This window comes from Channa argus, chromosome 22 (assembly GCF_033026475.1).
Source record: "Channa argus isolate prfri chromosome 22, Channa argus male v1.0, whole genome shotgun sequence".
In the NCBI taxonomy this organism is placed as follows: domain Eukaryota; kingdom Metazoa; phylum Chordata; class Actinopteri; order Anabantiformes; family Channidae; genus Channa; species Channa argus.
In genome coordinates, this window is record NC_090218.1 from 7548877 (window position 1) to 7568015 (window position 19139).

The 19139-nt window shown below is 39.2% G+C and overlaps 1 protein-coding gene across 1 annotated transcript; it reads left to right on the top strand.

The window, feature by feature from the left end:
• Window positions 1–307: 307 nt before the first annotated feature.
• LOC137107797 (adhesion G-protein coupled receptor G6) lies at window positions 308–19131 on the top strand. The gene is made up of 32 exons (XM_067491801.1): window positions 308–681; window positions 863–949; window positions 1599–1729; window positions 1835–2066; window positions 2778–3056; window positions 4038–4135; window positions 4312–4373; window positions 4538–4586; window positions 5029–5057; window positions 5508–5662; window positions 5747–5941; window positions 6021–6094; window positions 6223–6290; window positions 6398–6428; window positions 6553–6569; window positions 6866–7011; window positions 7100–7229; window positions 9483–9583; window positions 10107–10311; window positions 10396–10561; window positions 11554–11700; window positions 11842–11967; window positions 12070–12115; window positions 12196–12299; window positions 13610–13731; window positions 13991–14259; window positions 14394–14508; window positions 15449–15527; window positions 15770–15971; window positions 16851–16952; window positions 17156–17311; window positions 17746–19131. Exons 2-32 carry the CDS (start codon window positions 871–873, stop codon window positions 17916–17918), a joined length of 3888 nt encoding a protein of 1295 aa, XP_067347902.1. The 5' UTR covers window positions 308–681; window positions 863–870; the 3' UTR covers window positions 17919–19131.
• The last annotated feature ends 8 nt before the right edge of the window (window positions 19132–19139 follow it).

Consider the following 19139-nt stretch of genomic DNA (forward strand, 5'->3'; position numbering starts at 1 on the left):
CAACTTTCATTGCATACCAACGGGGGGGGGGTTTAGAGGTTTAGATGTCAACACCCCACCACATACACCATTGATGTAAACCTACCCAAATTAAAGCTGATACTTCCATGATTTTATTTATGTTATTTGCACTGCGTAGCATTTGCACACTGCCTTCTTTCCTTATTATATTACATGTACTGTAGATACAGAGCTTATATGAACCGATTTCAAATAAATGCAGGTCTAGAAACTGTTAATAGTTACTCTATCATAACTCTGGGAAATATTAACGTCGTCAATGTTTCTCATGTTAAACAGAGACAGCTACCAACACATTACAGGTCAGTTCACCGTTTTTATGTCAGCTTTGAAGAGTGACTGATCCCAATGTGCAGGCTAAATAAAAGCAGCCCATGTTTGACAAGACTAATTCCTTTCCTTTCATGTCAAGCCTTTGTGAGGGATTTTTTAAACTTTAATTGGACCAGTGAGATGATATCCAATATACATACATACTCATTTACTCTCTGGGTTTCTGTGACTTGCCAATGTCCCCCTCCCCTCCCTCTCACATGGGTAAATACACATGTAATTACACAAGTCGATCAGTCATAGCAGTAATACATTGGTGTCCACACACAGAATCTGGACCAGGATTTACTTCTACATTTGTCCTTTAAGATAATTGTCTTCATGAAGGTAAGTACATCTTCTCTGTTTTAGGGCTTTATTGGTGTTTTATTAGAGGTCGATACTTGAAAAAGCCCTGTTAGCCAAAGAAATTATTTAACGGAGGGACATAGTTGTGTTGCGCGTTTCGTTGCATATTACACAAACTGTTGTGACGCTAAACACTGAAAATGAAATAAATGTCTTTCAGATTTAAAGATGAGTTCCCTTCAAAAATTCCCGCATGCATTTTTCACACTGTTTCTGCTGAGCAGTTCGGTTTCTTCAGTGGAGCAAGGTAGGAAAGGGTTTAAATGGCTAATACATTTTAATAATAATTTATAGCTGTGGTTACACAAGAACAAGACCTCAAGAAAAAAAAACTCAAAGCCCCTCTTTATCAGAGATCTGTAACCCCCTTTATCATTCTATGATAGTGTGTGATACTGTATATCTGTCATGGCTGAATCCACTGTTATGGCTACACACAGCGACGTGTAGCAAGTCTGCTACACACCAAAAGGTCGACATATAAAGATTAAATATACATAAGTATGTATGGGTCAAAGAAAAACTACATTTTTTTCTTTGTTTTAGTGAAGAAATATTCAACTTTTAAATAATAAAAAAAAAAAGATTTATTAACCATTACTTCTGTTGTTTTGCTGCTTTTTGTTATTTATTCTACTACTCCTACTACTAAGTATCTTTACACAGTTTATATGTTCAAACAAAATGAGTAATAAGAAATGAGTGGTTGGCAATTCATGAGTTTTTTCTCAAATGATGATGATGATTTAAATGATTAAATCACAAATTATAAAAGCAATCAAATGACAGAGACAGTACAGACTTTCAGACTGCTGACCCCACAATGGGTTGACAACCATGGTAGCTCCTGATCCACAGCTGCCTCATCACTGCATACTGTCCGTTTCTCTTGTCAGTGCCTCAGTCTAGTCTGTGGGGGAAGGTGGCCGACTTCGGCAACAGCTGCAGCCACTGGAGTTTACGGCCTCACGTCTCCATCCCTGCACTGCACGAGTTTACCGTCTGCCTCTACATAAAGTTTGACAAAGTTTGTCCTCTTTGGCACCTAATTCACAAAACCCTGCCAAAACCGTTAGAATTTCATGGAAAAGCCCAGTTTAAGTCTTAAATAATGTTTTGTATATTCATTAAGGTCTTGGCTTCCTCACTGTGGACTGCCTTCATGTACCGTCATCCTGTGAACCAATATGTTGAACTGGGCATGGGCGGAAAGCAGGGTCATTTAGTAGTCTGGCTGTTTGGGGGGGAATGGACAACTCAGATCGTCCTCGTTCCATCACAGTGGTACTCGCTGTGCCTGACTTGGTCCCATGTAAAAGACAGACCTGCTCTATATGTCAATGGAAACCTGGTAGAAATGGCAGGTGGGTCATTTTTTTATTACTTACTTAATTGATTATAATTATGTAAAAAAAAATTTTGGGCTCATCATTATCTTCAGATGTCTCAAAGCTGATGGCTACGAGTAATTCCCGTGGGTCCAATAGATTAGAACCAAATGTCACCACATTCTGAAACTACACACAGAGCTGACTCTGTACCGCTCAGTCTATTTGCTATACACACTGATAAGCCACAACATTAAAACCACCAGATGGACAGGGGTCAGCGTGAGCACACTGATCAATCTGTTGCTAGGGAAGCCCATACACATCAGCCGATGGCCAGTAGTAAATCTTTCCCATGCTGACCCCATTCGTGGACATCAGTGTAGTAAGAGCTGGAGGACAGAAACTGTCTTTTGCACATTTACCTCGCGAAAAAAACTGTTACTCCACCACGGTAACAGCTTCTTTTGACAATTTGCATCGCTAGTCAAATTTCAAATGATCAAATCTCTTTGTGTGGGACTCAAACTATTTTGACTTCCAGGTTTGTTGGAGCTTTAAAGCTTAGTTGGCTTCCGAATAGCTAATGATGACAGAAGAAAATATCTGATTTTCAACATCAGTCCAAAAGTGGTTTTGTGCAACTCTTAACTACATGCAGTCTGAAACAGGGATGTCTGAGGCGCATGTCAAATTTATAACCTTTAGGCTAACACAGTCATATCATCTTGCTCTTCTATCTCCTAGCACGTGATGTCAACACTCCTCCCTCATCTTCCTGCAAACTGGCCCCCGATGGAACACTTACGCTGGGTGCCACGCACACCCTGAAGAACGGGAAGATCCTGGTGATTCCATTTACCAGCATGCCGGGCAAGTTATCACTGTTTCGGCTATGGGGGCGAGAGCGCAGCACACAGGAAGTGACATCACTGAACTGCAGCGAGGGGGACCTGGTGAACTGGGAGACGGACAACTGGGACACTCAGATCTGTGCTCCGCTCCCTGATCCTAGCCTGAAGTGTGGTGAGGAAAATCAAACCTTACTGCAATAATTTTCTCAGATTTTTCTTTATTGTAATGTAAAATGTTTCATCTATGCTACATTTACCTAATCACTGCCCCCTCAGTCCGGTACAGATTTTCATCAATTGTTTTGAAGCTTTTTCCCAACATGTTGCCCGCCACCTTGGCTGCCTTTTGCCTATGCCCTCAGAACAAATATTGACCCACTGTCAGTCAATAAATACAGACACCATTTGTTATATGATCAATAATATTAGGATCAGAGGAGGACATATCTTTGAGTACTGATTTCACCGTTCACAATGGGGGCACTTTTAGCAACACTTGCTCTTGAGGTGGGAGATTGAAATTCGACACACTCTGGAGATGAGAGTTGAGTAACTTGACAGTACAGCCCACTGTCACCTCGCAGTGCAAACCAAAGCAATTTTTCTTCTCCATAATACCAGCTCTTTAAGAAATCTACCTTTACGTAAATGTACATTTCCCAAAATTCAAAATAATTGATTTTACATAATAAAGACATTACATCTGAACACAGAGTTCAATATTGGGAAAAGCCCTTTCGGCTTATCCCGTGAGTTCAGGTTTCGCCACAGCGGATCATGGTCCCCATTTTGATTTGGCACAGTTTTTACACCAGATGCCCTTGGCTTGGACCGGCACTGCACAGCTCTGGATGGGAATGGGCTGTTGGGGGTTCAGTGTCTTGCCCAGAGACACTTCGACATGTCTTTTTATTTTAACACAAAGCCATTTTTAATTTTAAAGCAAATGTTCTATTTTACATGACCTATCTAGTATACTTCATAATTTTTGCTCATGTAGTTAAAAGCTCATTAAAGTAAATAACTTTAGCAAATTTTTTTAAATGATTTTACAATTCACTGAAGAAATAGTCATTGGATTTATTATGTTAGTGCATTTATAAAACATTTAGACATTCTTTATAGTCTGATATTCTCTTTGGCTGTTTGGCAGAATGGTCCATTTTTGAAGTGAGACTGACTTTTTTCATCATACGTCATGATGGGAACCATACAGAGCTCTTCAAGGCCAGAGACAAAGCACATCGCTGGGTAACACATCCAATACTTAAAAACAACAACAAAAAAGCAGATATAGTTGTATAATTGTAAAACTTGATGTGGGAAAGTATGATAGAGTTGTTGGGTTGCATTGCATTATATTTACAGGTTTTAATTTGAATTGTAGCAGCTGTAATACTGCAGTTTGCCGTTTGTTGTTCCTGCAGCTTGAAAAGGTGCTGCCTGTCAACATGTATTTGCACGGACTGTCTGTGTTTGAAGTAACCAGGTAGGAGAAGCTTAAACAACTTACATGGCTCAGACTGTATCTTGTAATGAAATAGCAATGAATGTCAGTTCGGTGCGACAGCAAATAAACCGTATTTTATGGTACATGACAAAAGGGGGAACTGCTGGGCGATAAGCACACTGAGTTTCTCTGATCTCTCACAGGTCCAGTGAGGAAGAGAGCCTCATAAAACCATCACGTGAAGACATGCTGGTTAGCAAACACATTAGAGCCTGACTGATAGATTAACAAGGCCATATATGTATATGGGCTGACAGTTGTTTGAAGATACAGTATAGCTCCAGCAGTATATGTGTTATGAGACACATGAAAGATGTGTTTCAGATGAGAAACTGCATCATCTGTATGATACAAAATCCACTGATTAGATTTCACTGAAAAAACATGCCACTCAGTACATGTGTTGGCCACAGTTTTTAACAGTTACAAGAAAAATCTTTATGGTTTGCGTTCATCTATAAACTGTATTACTCCATATATCCTTTCTCAGGTTGGTTTTGGCCTTAATAATCTAATTTTAGTCAGGCTCTGGAGCACATGTACAGTAATCTCTCTGGCTAAAATACATATTCAATTATTAAAACAATGTAAAATGTGTATTATACAGTAAAGTTTTGTGTCTTTTATTCTTCAGGGTGGGAGGGCTGTCCCTGGTGTCAACAGGTACTGTAACATGATTCTGGTTTATTGTTCATGGTGCTATAATCAGATTGTGATTTGACAAGTGGATGGTTAACCCTAACCCTAGGATGCATGATCACCTCTTAGATATAAACTTCCACTGTAAAACATTTCGTTTTTTTCTTGTAACAAATCTTCTTAAGGCTTTGAAATAATCACATTAAACTAATTATTTGTTTCTAAATGTAATGATGACATACTATTTTCATCATTACTTCAAAGAATTCTGGTTTTCCGGTGAAGGTTTGGTAATTTGTACCACTTTAGAAGTAAAAAAACAAAAACAAAAAACAGACCCCCCCCCCCCCCCCAACTCTAAGTCAACTCTTTTTATGGAGCCACAAGCCAAATGCCCTTAAGAATCACTGCTGTAGAAATCTTGAATTCCATCCAATTCAAAGTATTCCATCGGCTCACCCCCTTCCCCTGCAGGTATGACTGCCTGGCTTACGTAAACGTGATTCCCAGTTTGGATGTGGCAACTGTGCAGGTCGAGATAAACACAAAACTCGGTGCCCCTAACCCAGAACCCAATGATCTGCTACACCTGCAGGTTGATGTATACAGCATATACGCCACACCTGTCGGTAAGAAATAGTCCTCGCCAAGTAAGTTTGTATAAAATTCTGGTGCACAGTAACCTTTCCCTTTCTCTCCACCTTCATTTGTAGAAAGATTCTCTATTGCCACCACCCATCCTTCAACCATCAAACCTGAGGTGGTGACAAAGCCCTTTCCAGTCACAACCACATCACGACCTTTCACTGCCTTCCCTGCCACCACATTTAAAACCACAACCACCCCAGATACTTCTACCAGTGTAGCCACAGCCACCACCATCAAAACAAGTCCTGCAGATGCCTCGGGTCAGTCTAACGTACAGTCATAGTCACAGTTTTGTGTCCTAAGTTCTCAACTGACTGTTTTGTCTCATCTTCTCTGCAGAGCTGTTTTTTGAGGTTCAAATGAATGTGTCCCTAACAGGAGACTATGAGCCAGAGCAGATTCTTTCCACATGGGTATGGGCTCACAGAATAACACAGCTTTTTAATGAGATTTGGCTCTCGCCATTTGGCTTGGGAAACTCTGTTTTACTCCTTTAACCTTCAGAACCCCTAAAGCTGAAATTTCTCTGACTCACACACAGCTCAACTCCAGTCTCCCGGACAACATAATGATGGTGCTTGACCTGCAGTTGCTGCCTAAGGCGCAAAGGTACAGTATCAGCCACATCATCAGTTCACCATCAAGAAATATCACACATATGTGAGAAGCTTCAATTCATGTGGATGATCTGGCTGCGTTCTTTATCCTGTTTTCAGACGTTACAGACGTCACCTAACTACTGATGGCGTGAGTAAACATTAAACGCTTTCCGATTTAAAGTGTCACAATTTACCTCACATTGTCAGCATGACTTTGAAACCATTAGCGGCCAAACGGTGTGAAACACTGAAGTGTTTTGATTCTTTTCCAGGTACACGCACTTTCAAGGTATGGATGAAGCAGCTGATTTCAGCATGATTTCACTTAGATCATAAATAGATTACAGCCAACAGAATATGATTACACAGAGTGGAAGACACACAACAAGGCAATAATGAAACGGTGCCAGTACAATGAGCCTCAACAGGCGTGTTTACTTTTCCAAAATGCTTTCCAAATATAGATTTTAATGCACACACACTAATTGCATCTATATTCTACTATATTAAACTATAACAACATTTTTACTGTATCTGGTTTGTATGTAAATTCACTACAATAAGAGTAACTCATTAACTCCGCAGAGTGAGCTGTATTTTCCAGGTTCAGGTCATGATGTCGCCGTCAGACACTCTGCAAATGGAGAATGAGATTCGAGACCCACTTCTAAAGCCTTTTACCAATGGCTCAATCTCCATAAGAACTGAGGACATACAGATAAGCCGCATATGTGAGTGAGGTTTGGTACAACTACATACTGAGGTACACAGCTTGTCTTTCTCTGTTTCTTCATCTGTCAAACTGCCTTTCTGCTTCAGTGATATTAAACTGCAACGCAGAAATCCACCAGACTAGGAGAGGCCTTTTTGAGTGGCCCACGACTGCGGGAGGGAAGAACGCAACTCAACCATGTCCCAAAAACCCTCAACAATTCGCTACCAGACACTGGTGAGAGCTCACACAGTTCACCTTCTTAAAGCTACAAGATGTTCTTTTCAATAATTCTGGCAGAAATTTCGTCTAAAACTTAACTTGTGCTGCTGACACCTCCCGTGATGGCTGAAGTGTAGAAATGTTCACTTTTTGAAGCCAGGCTTCCCCTTCTAGCCAATCAGAGTATTTAAAAGGATCTCTGCATCATAAGCAAGTTTTGCAGCATTCACAATTATTCTAATTCTAACAGTGCCGAATACGTAAATGACAGACCGGAGCATGATGGGCGTAGCTGGGAGAGGAGGGCTGGATGGAAGACAGTGGACTGGTTGTTTGTCTCTCACTAATGCTAACTTAAAGAGTAGCTAAAACCATTAGTTTTATAATTATCACTGTCATTTTTCTGCTTTCTGTATTATAAAATTTGCATAGGCACCGCCATTTTTCTATTGAGCTGAACTGGTGGCAGTTAATGTATTGGTGGCAGCTTTCTTCGCAAGCCAAAATTAACCATTAACCATTGAGGTCTTTCCTCAATTCTGCATTAGTCCTTACACTCATCCATGCTCTGCCAAGCCCTGGTGCTTCCATATGAAATTGCAAAAAATAAGACTTCTACAAAACTTAATCAAACTGAATTGTCATTCTCTAATTAGAAGGGTGAGCCTCTGCTCTGCTGCCAGCAAAATCTATCCTGGAAAATCCAAGAAGCTTGGATTAATCAAAAACAATGAAGGTCTTAAAAATCCAGAACAGTGTACACAAAAAATACTTTTATATTAAGTTTGCAGTGTATCAATCAGAGTTTCACTCAAAATAAACACACTTGTCTCTCTGACAGAATGAATACGCACAGCATAGTCTACATCTTGGCTTGTTTTGTAATTGACATAATCTTTATCACTTAGCCCCTCTTACTTATATTTCAAATCCCACATCCTAAATTCGATTCAACTATATTTATAATAGTGCCTTATCACAACAATGTCATCTCAGGGCACTTTACATAATAAAGTCAAGACTATGCATGTGTGTAGAGGAAACCCAACACCCATCTGCCTTGGGGGGTTCGGGTGAGTGGAAAGTGGCGGGAGAAAAGAAAAGCGCAACAAAAGCAACACCACCACATTGGGCAGGTTGGTAGGACCAGTAGCTGCACACTGGAAAAAAACACAACTCCAAAGCCACGGAGACAGAAAGAGGGTGTCAGAGAAGGAGAAGCACAACCATAGGAGAGAGAAGACACAAAGTTAATGTCATAAAAGTGTATAGACAGAAAAGAAGGGAGAGGAGCTCATTGGTGATAATGAATGAAATGCAGTGTTTAGGAAGTTACTGTCAACATTTACACTTTGTCTGTACTAAGCACTAAATCAGAGAGAAAATTCAGTCAGAAACTCTGAATAGGGGACTGGAGGACGGTGCACGACAACAAATAGAAGTAGTTTTTGAGTTTTCCACTTATAACTATGTTTAGGTCTAAGGGTTTATTGGGAAGTGTGAGTGGAATGCAGTTACTAGCCTGAAAGATGACAGTAAATGCCACATGAAAGCAAAATGTCCTTCGCAAGCATTCTGGGACCATTTGCCCTAAAATTCTAAAAGTCTGGATTAAATTGTTTTCGCCCAGGTTCAGCCCAGTAACAACTGCAGTGTAGGTGGACACACATTGCATCCTTTAGTTGACATTTACTGCTATTATCACTAAACTCATGACCTACAACCAATTCATCACTTAGTCACGTTGAGAACAGAGCCCATGTATTTAGCTGGTTGGCTGTCAATGTGAATTGACCACATGAACAAATACGGGACTATTTGAGTACTGATTGCATCCGTTGGTATATATTTACATGGCTCTCTCACTGTTCAGGCCTTTTTCTGTGTGTTGACTCAGTGAGACAATGGTTATTTATGGCTGCTCGTGAGCGGTGGGAGGCTGTGCTGTAAAAGCATTAATCAGGAGGTTGGTGTCACTAATGAGTGAACGTAGCTACTGTCGGTGATTGCCAGATCAACAGCCTCACAGCCGCTTATGGCCATACGATTATAATTCTTTACCTTTATATTTTTTGGAGGAATTAGCTGATGCATTTTCTGCCAAACTGAAAATGTGACATACAAGTAGAAACGCCAGATTAAAAGTTAGGCTATTAAAACACGAGGAATGAACCTTTTAGAAAAAACCCGGTAAATAAAACAAAAAATAAAAAAAAAATAAATAAAAAATCACGTATTAATCCCTTTCTCCAACTATTGGTCTTACAGTAGACTCTGCCTCAGTACCCATTGGATGGCCCCAGACCTGGAAGCCTGCGCTCTAGTGGTGCAAACCATCCCAGATCTGGATGATGTTGATGTCACTGCTGGTCTGTTATATATTTTAACCTAAATTGTCTGCCATCTGTTGTATTTGTCACCAAGTTATTAATTGAATATCAGATTTCTACTTCAAAATATAATGTTGATATAATTCATAGTCATGTCTAACATTCCTAAAAACTGATGCAAACACTAGTGAGATGACAGTCGCCATTTTGTCATTTGATAACTGCAGCAACAAATTACCTAAGTGCAATTGTAAAGTACTTAAACTTTTATTGGGTATTTCCATTTTCTTTATTTTGTTCAGTATTTTACTTTTTTACTTCACTACCTTTATTGGCCAACATTGCAAGAACTTAACAATACTTAATAGGACTTTATTGGTTCATGGTGGAACTTCAGAAGCAAACCTCTACAACATTTCATGTAATTGTACATAGTGGTCTATAGTTGATTCCTGTTATACACATTTAGATTAATGTGTAAAACATTAATCTAAAACAAAAAAATGTCTCTAAAATATCTGTAAAATAACACCAGCAAATTTACCATTTCACTTATCTCCAGAGAATGCACTGGATGTGGTGGAGATGATTGAGGGTTTACTAAACAACCATTCCACACTCAGCTACAAGGAGCTTGTGACAGTCCTCAACAAGCTGAAGGACATCGTTACCCTCGGTGTGGTCACACCAAACATGGGCCAAGCTCTGGTCAATGTCATCTCTGACATTCTGAAGTCTGACAGCCACTTGGTGCCTTTTACTAACATGTGAGGATGGAAAACTAGAGAAATCATTTTAAACTTTTCTGTTAAATGTCTGATTACTGGATGCTTCTGTGTCATCCTGTACAGAATTTTGAATATCACAGACACAATTGGAAACAGGATGGTGGGTTATGAGGGCACCTTCACCTTGGTTGCTCCAGCCATTGGTATTTCAGTGGTGGATGTAGTTCCTGGACAGTTTTCCAGTTTAACATTTGGAGTGTCGTCAGACAGCACAGGCACAAATCCCCAGGTTGGTAAACTGACAACAAATTTTATGGGAGTAAAGCAAGCAAAGATATTATCACATTTCTGCTGATTGTCCACAATAAGCTACTCGAGATAATGTTGTTTATTGTACATATACTAAACATATTAACGAGTATGATTAAGAGCTATGGCTCAGTGGTAGAGCATGGGTTTGGGATACAGAAGGCCGCAGGTTTGAATCCGACAGGGCAACCTTGGTGCCGGTCCCAAGCCTGGACAAAAAAATTGGGATGGTCAAACACATGCCAACTCAACGTGTGGAACATGTTCCAGTGTGGCGACCCCTAAAGCGACAAGCCAAAAGCCGTGGTTAGCTTTATTAAAGTGTAGTATGAAAAGCCCATTTTAGGGTTGCAACTATTGATTAATCGGCCAATTACTTTTAGAAAAAAAAGAAACTTAGGGAAAGTGGCAAATCTTGTAACATAAGAGCATGCAACAACTGAGTACCACCATGTTGGTTTTGAAATAAAAAATAATGTCCCCTCAAGAAATTCACCTTGATTTGTCACCCACTGAGTTAGCTCTAAACTATTTAAAATTAAGCTAAATATATTGAACATTTTATACATACGTATTTCAAAGTCTTAATTAGTGCGTCTTTGAAACGAGGTGTCCAGTGCAATATAATATATAACTTCTGTGAGTTTGAACAACCATGCCGCACAGGACCCATGAGCTTGTCAATGATTAACAAAAACAATCAATACATTTTCTGCATCATTATCAACATGAAACTCATATCAAATATAACCTTTGCTTGCATTTCCCATTTAAATGCTCTAGAGCAGAAACTGCTATTTCACATGCTATAATTTCCATAGTTACTAATGTGAATTTTAACGTATAGTGGGAAGCAGTGTTTAAACACTTATTTTTATAAGCTGTCAACAGTCATATTCTTCTCATGCAGTCTGCCCGAAATTATGAATCATTTGGGTTGAAAGGAAAATTAATGACCTTCTCTTCTTGTAGATTTTTATCAACAAGGACCCATTCAATAGCACAGTGGCTTTTATCTCCCTGCCATCTGTCCTGCAGCGTAACTTCCCACAAAAAAGCATGAACCAGAATCTACCAAGAGTCCAGTTTCAATTCTATGGCATGCCGTTACTCTTCACGGTACTATTCAGTAATTTTTTCCAGTTTTATTCATGCTCAAAAAGTAGCATTTCATTTAAAGAATTACTTCATTAACTGATTTTAGAAGGACATTAACAAAATACAAAAGTCGTTCATATGCATTTTGTTACCCTTTTCCAGAGCAGTCAAAAGGGTCAGACCCTCAACACTTTTGTGGTGTCAGCCAGTGTGATCAACGCCAGCTCTCCAATCAAAAACCTTGATGAATATGTCAAAGTCATGCTCCAACATCTTATACCTAATACAGTAGGATGAGCTGACCTTTAAAATTTGGCTAATTGAGTTACTGCTGTCAATATATCAGTGAGTTGGGAAATAAAATGCACTAAATCTTCTACTCTGTTACAGCCTTACAGGGATGTACAGTGCGTGTACTGGAACTTTAATAAAAATGGTGGGTCCTGATTGAAAGCACCACATTTCTATAAAGGCTGGCCAAACTGTGAGAAACTAAATGTCTGTGTCATCATCCAGATGGACACGGAGGCTGGGATGATTATGGCTGCAGAAAGTACAACAGCAGCTCTGACTACACAACGTGCCTTTGTGATCACCTCACGCACTTCGGAGTTCTTCTGGTACAAACCAAATGTTATTGTTTTAATGGTGTTTTTTTTGTGTGTGTGTGTGGGGGGGGGGGGGGGGGCGGCGGCGGGGGGATGTTGAGATTTTACCAGCAGAGGGCACTCAAGGCCCATTGTATAAAAAGGAATTAATGAAAAGCAAAGTCTGGCATGAATGTAGATTTCCTTTTTTTTTTAACCAATTAATTACTGTGGGATATGATTTCTGTTCCCCTGGTGTTGAGAGGGACACCCAATGGCACACTGGCACATTTTGCAATGACATCCACAGCATAATCTCTCTTTAAATCTCCATCTCCGTACAGTACATTGCAGCTGTCCCAAAAACTGTCGTACATACACTGTTTGGCTCCATTGTCACCACAATATAAAAAGCATAATATTCTGGTCCCCAGAAACATAAGAACATTTAGAAGAGGAGGGGAAATGCCATGGTTTGGTTTGGGATGCCTCCAAAGTAATTAGCAGAGGCTAATGTAATGTAAGCAATGAACAAACCCACAACCAGGCCTAAACAATGCATGCTCTGTTCTTACGGACTTCCCTGATCTGTGGCTTGCAGGCAAAAGCGCACTGGTTCCAACAAAAAATGTTGCACTAATACAGATTTTCATCTTTTTTTAAATGATAAATAAATTCCAACAGTACAGGAGACCTAAGCTTTTAAGCAAACTTTCAAATGTTGAGATATTGCTCGACCAATAGTCTAGAACCCAAAGATATTTAATATACATGAGTGTAAGACATCCTCTCATTTGAGAGCCTGCAAAATGACTAAGAGCATCAGAATAACTGCTCATTTTTCTGATGAACTCTGATGATGAATTGTCTAACACTGCATTACTTCAACTTGTGCAAAAATTGCTGGAAACACGAGCCACAGAATGACAATGGAGAGGCAGATTTTCTCGTGCCTCTCATTTCAATTTAGCCAAGTTAAGCAAACAAATCAACAATTACATTTTTTAAGTTCAAATGTGTTAATCACAAGATACAGTTTGATATTCCATTACTTTGCCTGAAGCCATAAATTTACCAATAGAGTTGTCGCAGTTAGCAATACATTTTACAGTTGCTGTGTAAATAATGCTGTTGTTGGTAAAATTGATGCACTAATGAATTTGTACAGCAGGACAGCTCATTCAGGATTGACTCCAAGTAATGCTAGTTTGGACTTGGCATTAGTGACAGGAGTCTTTATTACTGTACCAAATGTGTCTGTGAGAGTAGGTGGTGACAAATTGGGACAAAAATACACATACACTCACTAACAAGTCCATGTCCCCATCTTTATATGTTTCTAGGATGTCTCCAGGACTCAGGTGGACCCAGCTAATGAGCAGATTCTGACCATTATTACCTATCTTGGTTGCGGAGTCTCATCGCTGTTCTTGGGAATAACTGTTCTCACGTACACAGTTTTTGAGTAAGGCTCTAAGCACCACATTGTTATTTCATTCTACTTGTTACTACTGCAACTAGTCTAACCCACCACCTATAAACATATCAATAGCCTTAGTCCTTGTGAACGCTTTGTTCTCTCAGAAATCCAAGCAAGCAATTGAACTTCACCTCAATTATTTTATATTGTTGTTCCCCTTAATGTCTTATTCACACGTCTTGTATTTTATGCTCTGGGTCTTACCGTCATTTTTCCCCCCCACTGTGTTTTACCTGCATCTTAGGAAGCTGCGCAGAGATTACCCCTCTCAGATCCTCATTAACCTCTCTCTGGCCCTGCTCGGTTTAAACCTAGTGTTCCTGGTCAACTCCTGGGTGTCCTCCTGGGGTTTGTACGGTCTCTGTGTCACTGTTGCATCCATGATGCACTACTTCCTCCTGGCTTCATTCACCTGGATGGGATTAGAGGCCGTTAACATGTACTTAGCCCTCGTCAAAGTCTTCAACGTCTACGTGCCCTCATACATCCTCAAGTTCTGTGTTCTGGGATGGGGTGAGACTGAGTTAATTGCTGGCCTAAACAGTGTCACACTTCTAGCAGGACAATGCTGTGGAATACCAAAGAAGATAGTCACAGTTGTCATTTCTAAAGCTGTGAAATGTGCTGTATTTAAATTCTTTCTTCAGGGCTTCCTCTGGTGATCTGCATCCTCGTGCTCGTTGTGAATAGAGAGGCCTACGGCAATCACCTCTACACAGACTTTCAGCCCAGCTTAGGCTCACCACACAACTCTGACAGCTTGTGAGTTTGGAATTCATCCTAAATAAATTTTCATGTCCAAATGCATCTTCAGAACAGAGACTGAGAAAATGTAAAATCTAGTGCGTTTTTCACAGGTTGGTCAAAACATTATGGCCACTGACAGATGAAGCAAATGTTATAATTTATAATCGTTTCATGAAAAGACAGACAGAAAGTGAAAAGTCAGTTAGCATAATCCACATGGTGGATATAGAACAACTGGCAGGTGTAAATACCTGACTAGCTTTGTAGATAGCCAGATCACCCCTCAGCAACCTAAGACATCGTTGATGCACAAGGGCAACGGTCCAGACTGACAGAAAGGCTGTTGTGGCACACATCACTGAAAAGTGTGCATGATGGAAGATACTCAAGGCAATGTCAATCTGTTGAACTGAATGGTGCCACAAACCTTCAGAGGCCTGGTAGTGGTCCTGCCTCAGTGGGCTGTTTTACACATGGAAGATCCACGGAATATAAAAATAGTTGGTAGAAACATTTTTGCTCCTTCATGTACATTGTACATGTACTGCAATGCAGTAAAATTTGAGTGAGTTAAACACCTAGTTTAATGTATATATGAATGACCATGTTTTGTGAGGTCATAAATGAGAAGGCCATCATAGGCCAAAAAGCAACACACACAGTACAAGTGTGATGTACAGTACAGTGGAAGTTTAACCCCTTCTGTGCAAATGCGCTAAGAATGAAGTTTACAGAGAAGTAGGAGGCAAAGCATGTTCAGCAGTTACACTTTGGAAATGAATAACATATGTACACCCCAATATACGCCGGTGTGCATCTTAAAAGAAGTCTGGAGGTGATGTTGAAACATGCATTGCTTTATTTAATGATTTAATAGTATTTTTAATTCCAAAGAGTTCCAAGGCATCTAGACTTTTTATTCATTGCTTTTTTATGTCAATGCTTGTTTATTCAGCTGCTGGCTGCAGGACAATGTAACGTTCTACGTGTCTGTGGTTGCCTATGCCGTGCTGGTCTTTATCTTCAATACCGCGGTAAAACTATTAATATTTTGTTCTTCAATTAATATCTACAAGACTTTGTAGAGAGTTTTTTTTCCTGAAAATATTTGAATCTTACACTAAAATATACAAAAACACCTGCAAACAATCGTCACAATTTCCTTTAATCAAATTCCTAATTTCAGGATGCTTTTTAATGTTCATAATATTTTTAATTCCACTTTTGTATTCTTGTATATTAAATACTTTAAACATTCTTTTGAATGTCCTTTCAGGTTTTTGTGGTGGTTTTGCTCCAGATTCGTCACATGCAAGTTAACAGCCCAGCCGGGACCCGCAGTGGGCTGATGCATGACCTGAAGGGAGTTGCCAGTCTCACCTTGTTACTTGGACTAACATGGACTATTGGCTTCTTTACCTGGGGGCCAGCCAGAGTAGTTCTGCTCTACCTGTTCTCAGGCCTCAACACCCTGCAAGGTTGTAGCTTCCTCCTGGTTCAGATTGTAACTGAAAGCTGATAAATATTCACATCCAAAACTGTAAGCTTGAAGAAAACAGGCCTGATCACAAGAACCACTCAAACAAATAAATTTCTTCTGAAGTGGTACATTACGACTGATTTGAGGGTGCAGCACCCTGCATAAGTGTTTTTATTCTGAAAAGATTTATTCCGGCTGATTAGACTTCTGCTCAGCTTGAAACTGGGCAGACCTATGCTGGATATTACAGATGGGTCTCCAGACTCCATGCATCAATAAGAATGACACAGGTGTATTTGCTATTACCAAAGCCAACAAGAGTGGAACAGGTGGCCTGGCAATTTTAGGTTGAATGAATTAAATCTAAAAAAAAAAATGTAATAATAAAAAAAACAAAACAAAAAAACTCTGCCTTCTCATTGACAGGTGATATTCATCAAGCTGAAATGGCTCAAATTAACAAACAGACTAATGAGTAAATCAAGTCTTACTATTTTTGCCTCGTCTTTTGTTCTTGCACAGGGCCCTCTGTGAGTGTTCTTTGAGTGAAGGTTTACTAAGCACACATCTCACTTCACATTCACAGTTCAAAAGAAACCAACAGAACCAAAAGAAAAAAAAACAGAAATCAAACAGAGGCTGAATGATGCAACTATTTCACAACTGCGTTTACCTTGCTTTGCTTCTCTTATATTACGCTCCATTTTATCTGCAAGTGATGCAACAAAAGCTTCCACACTGTTTACCTCTTTGAGCGAAAGGCACTGCTTAAGGACAAATCAACAATGTGTGCAGAGAGAAGAATAAAGCCACCAACCAACCCCTGATCTATTCAGTAATGCTCGTAACTTTTTCCCCCTCTTCTTTACATTGGCAGGCCTTTTCATCTTTCTTTTCCACTGCCTAATGAAGGAGAATGTCAGAAAACAGTGGAGGATTCACATCTGTATTGGGCGTTTCCGACTTGACGAATACTCTGGTATGACAGAAGCACGGATGCATGTGAAGCATTCAAATTTTATAAAAGTATTATTCAAATTTTTGACATTTGACAAACCTAGCTGTCCACTGGTCGGTTTTACTTTTCGTTGTTGGGTCCCTTTTGGTTTTATTTACTTATAATAATAGCAACTATATATAAATGCCTGACTTTCATTACCTGCATTTGGTGTTGTCATCCAGAGTGGAGCAACTCGGCCTCTGTTGGAATTGTGGCCAAACCCAGATCACATCCTCTAGTACCATCCATTCGCTCAGTCAAGTCCAGCTCCACGGAGAGCACATCTGCTTCCTCTGACTCCAGCCAGAGAGACTCGTCCTGCAAGAGACCAAACCTGGGTAAAGAGATAAGCGTAGCTATTATTTACAAGTACAAAAAATAAATAAAGCTCATCACTCAACTCTATCATTTTAAAAAGAGATATAAGTTAAAAGACAAAAATCTAATACAAAAGATACCAAGCAAATGTAAGTTAAAAAAAAAAAATAAAAATCTTGTGATTCAGCTTCCATATGAAATAATCAGAGATTTATTCAGACAACATAGTCCATCTGCTGTCATAATCACAGTGAAGGACACATTAAATAATTAAATTCTTTATAGTTTAGGTGCTTTAAAACACAGCTACTGGAGATTACTAATTTCTCCAAAAGCTTCCTTCATCACCTGACAACCCAATTTAACATCCCAGGCATACATTCAACCCACGTGGGAGAAAATATCTGTTTTTCACACCTTTAAAATTGATCACAGATGTTTAATTATCTTGCAGGACTTTTTGTGAATTCCCTGGCTCTGCCTCGAGCCCAAAGGTGCCCCACAGGTACAGGAGCACTGCCTTCCCAAAGGGGGATGAACCCAACACCTGGCTGGAGGAATAACTTGCTAGGCCAACAAGAGCAAAGACAAATCATGCAGCATATGCACATGCAGTGCAATACATAGAGCTTTCATAAAAAGCCAAAAAAATAAATTAAAAAAAGAGGGTTAACATTTATTGTACCCTCTAAACAAGCCACCTACACATTTAATCCATGTAGTGTAGAGACAAATTTAACTGTTATGAATCCTTGTACATCAGCTTCATTAGATGATTTTATCAAACAATTCTGTTTATTGTTTTTGCAAAATATTGTAAACGAGCCTGTAATTATGAAGACATGAGTAGTTGCAACAGTTCCAAGGAGGAGTTGGTTGCCAGGCAACTGGTGAGTGGAGCCATGGTGACAATGAACCAATGAACCACATATTTTGCATGAAAAAGCATTAACATTTTAAATTCAAGATAATGCATGTGTCTCTTTGTGTGTTTTTAAAAAAAAATTTTAAACCGGTTTCTGCCAAAAGTGCACTTCAGGGTAAAACAAATAATTGTTCTACAATCACTCTTTAATGACTCCATGAATTGATTAACATACTATTGTTGAATGTGATCTCTTGTGTGCATGTATGTGTGTATTCTCACACATTTGTAATAAACATGTGACAGTCCAGAATTAGTCTCTTTAATTTAGAGGCTTTCAGTTGCTCTTTTTCTGGATCTCCCACACAAGATAGTATTTTCAAACTAGTAAATTCTTAATTTAATGCTCACTCACTGGCCACATTATTCAGGGCATGTATATTCTAATTAAATCATTCAAGAGAACACAGCAGTTCTGCCTTAAGTTCTACTTTTGCAAAGGTTTAAATCTCAAGTTTTCTTGATTGTGGTTGACCTGTAGCATCATGGAGGTTTAACTGAATTCTCCAAGTAAGATAATGTACTTTTGCAGGTCTCTTCACTATATTCTGTGTTACCTGTACAACAGTAAAGCAACTTTCCATTAATAGCATAGCATATGTAGAGCTTCGATACAATACCGTACCTATATCTCACAAAATACATAAAAGTTTGTGTAAAATTACCATAAATAGGTAGAACATAGCAAAAAACAAAAAAACATCAATTTCGATTGGAATTTTGGAAAAATGGTTATTAGAACGTAGGAGGCAGCAAAAACTTGAGCATACAGAACTTAGAAACTAGATGTTTTAAAACTTTGCACCTTATCTTTAGATCTTTAGCCGCTGAGTTGATGTTGGGCTTTCTGTGGGAGCAACTGCAAACATTCAAAATGTGTAAAATACCAATGTTTAAATAATAAATAATAAATAATTCGCTTG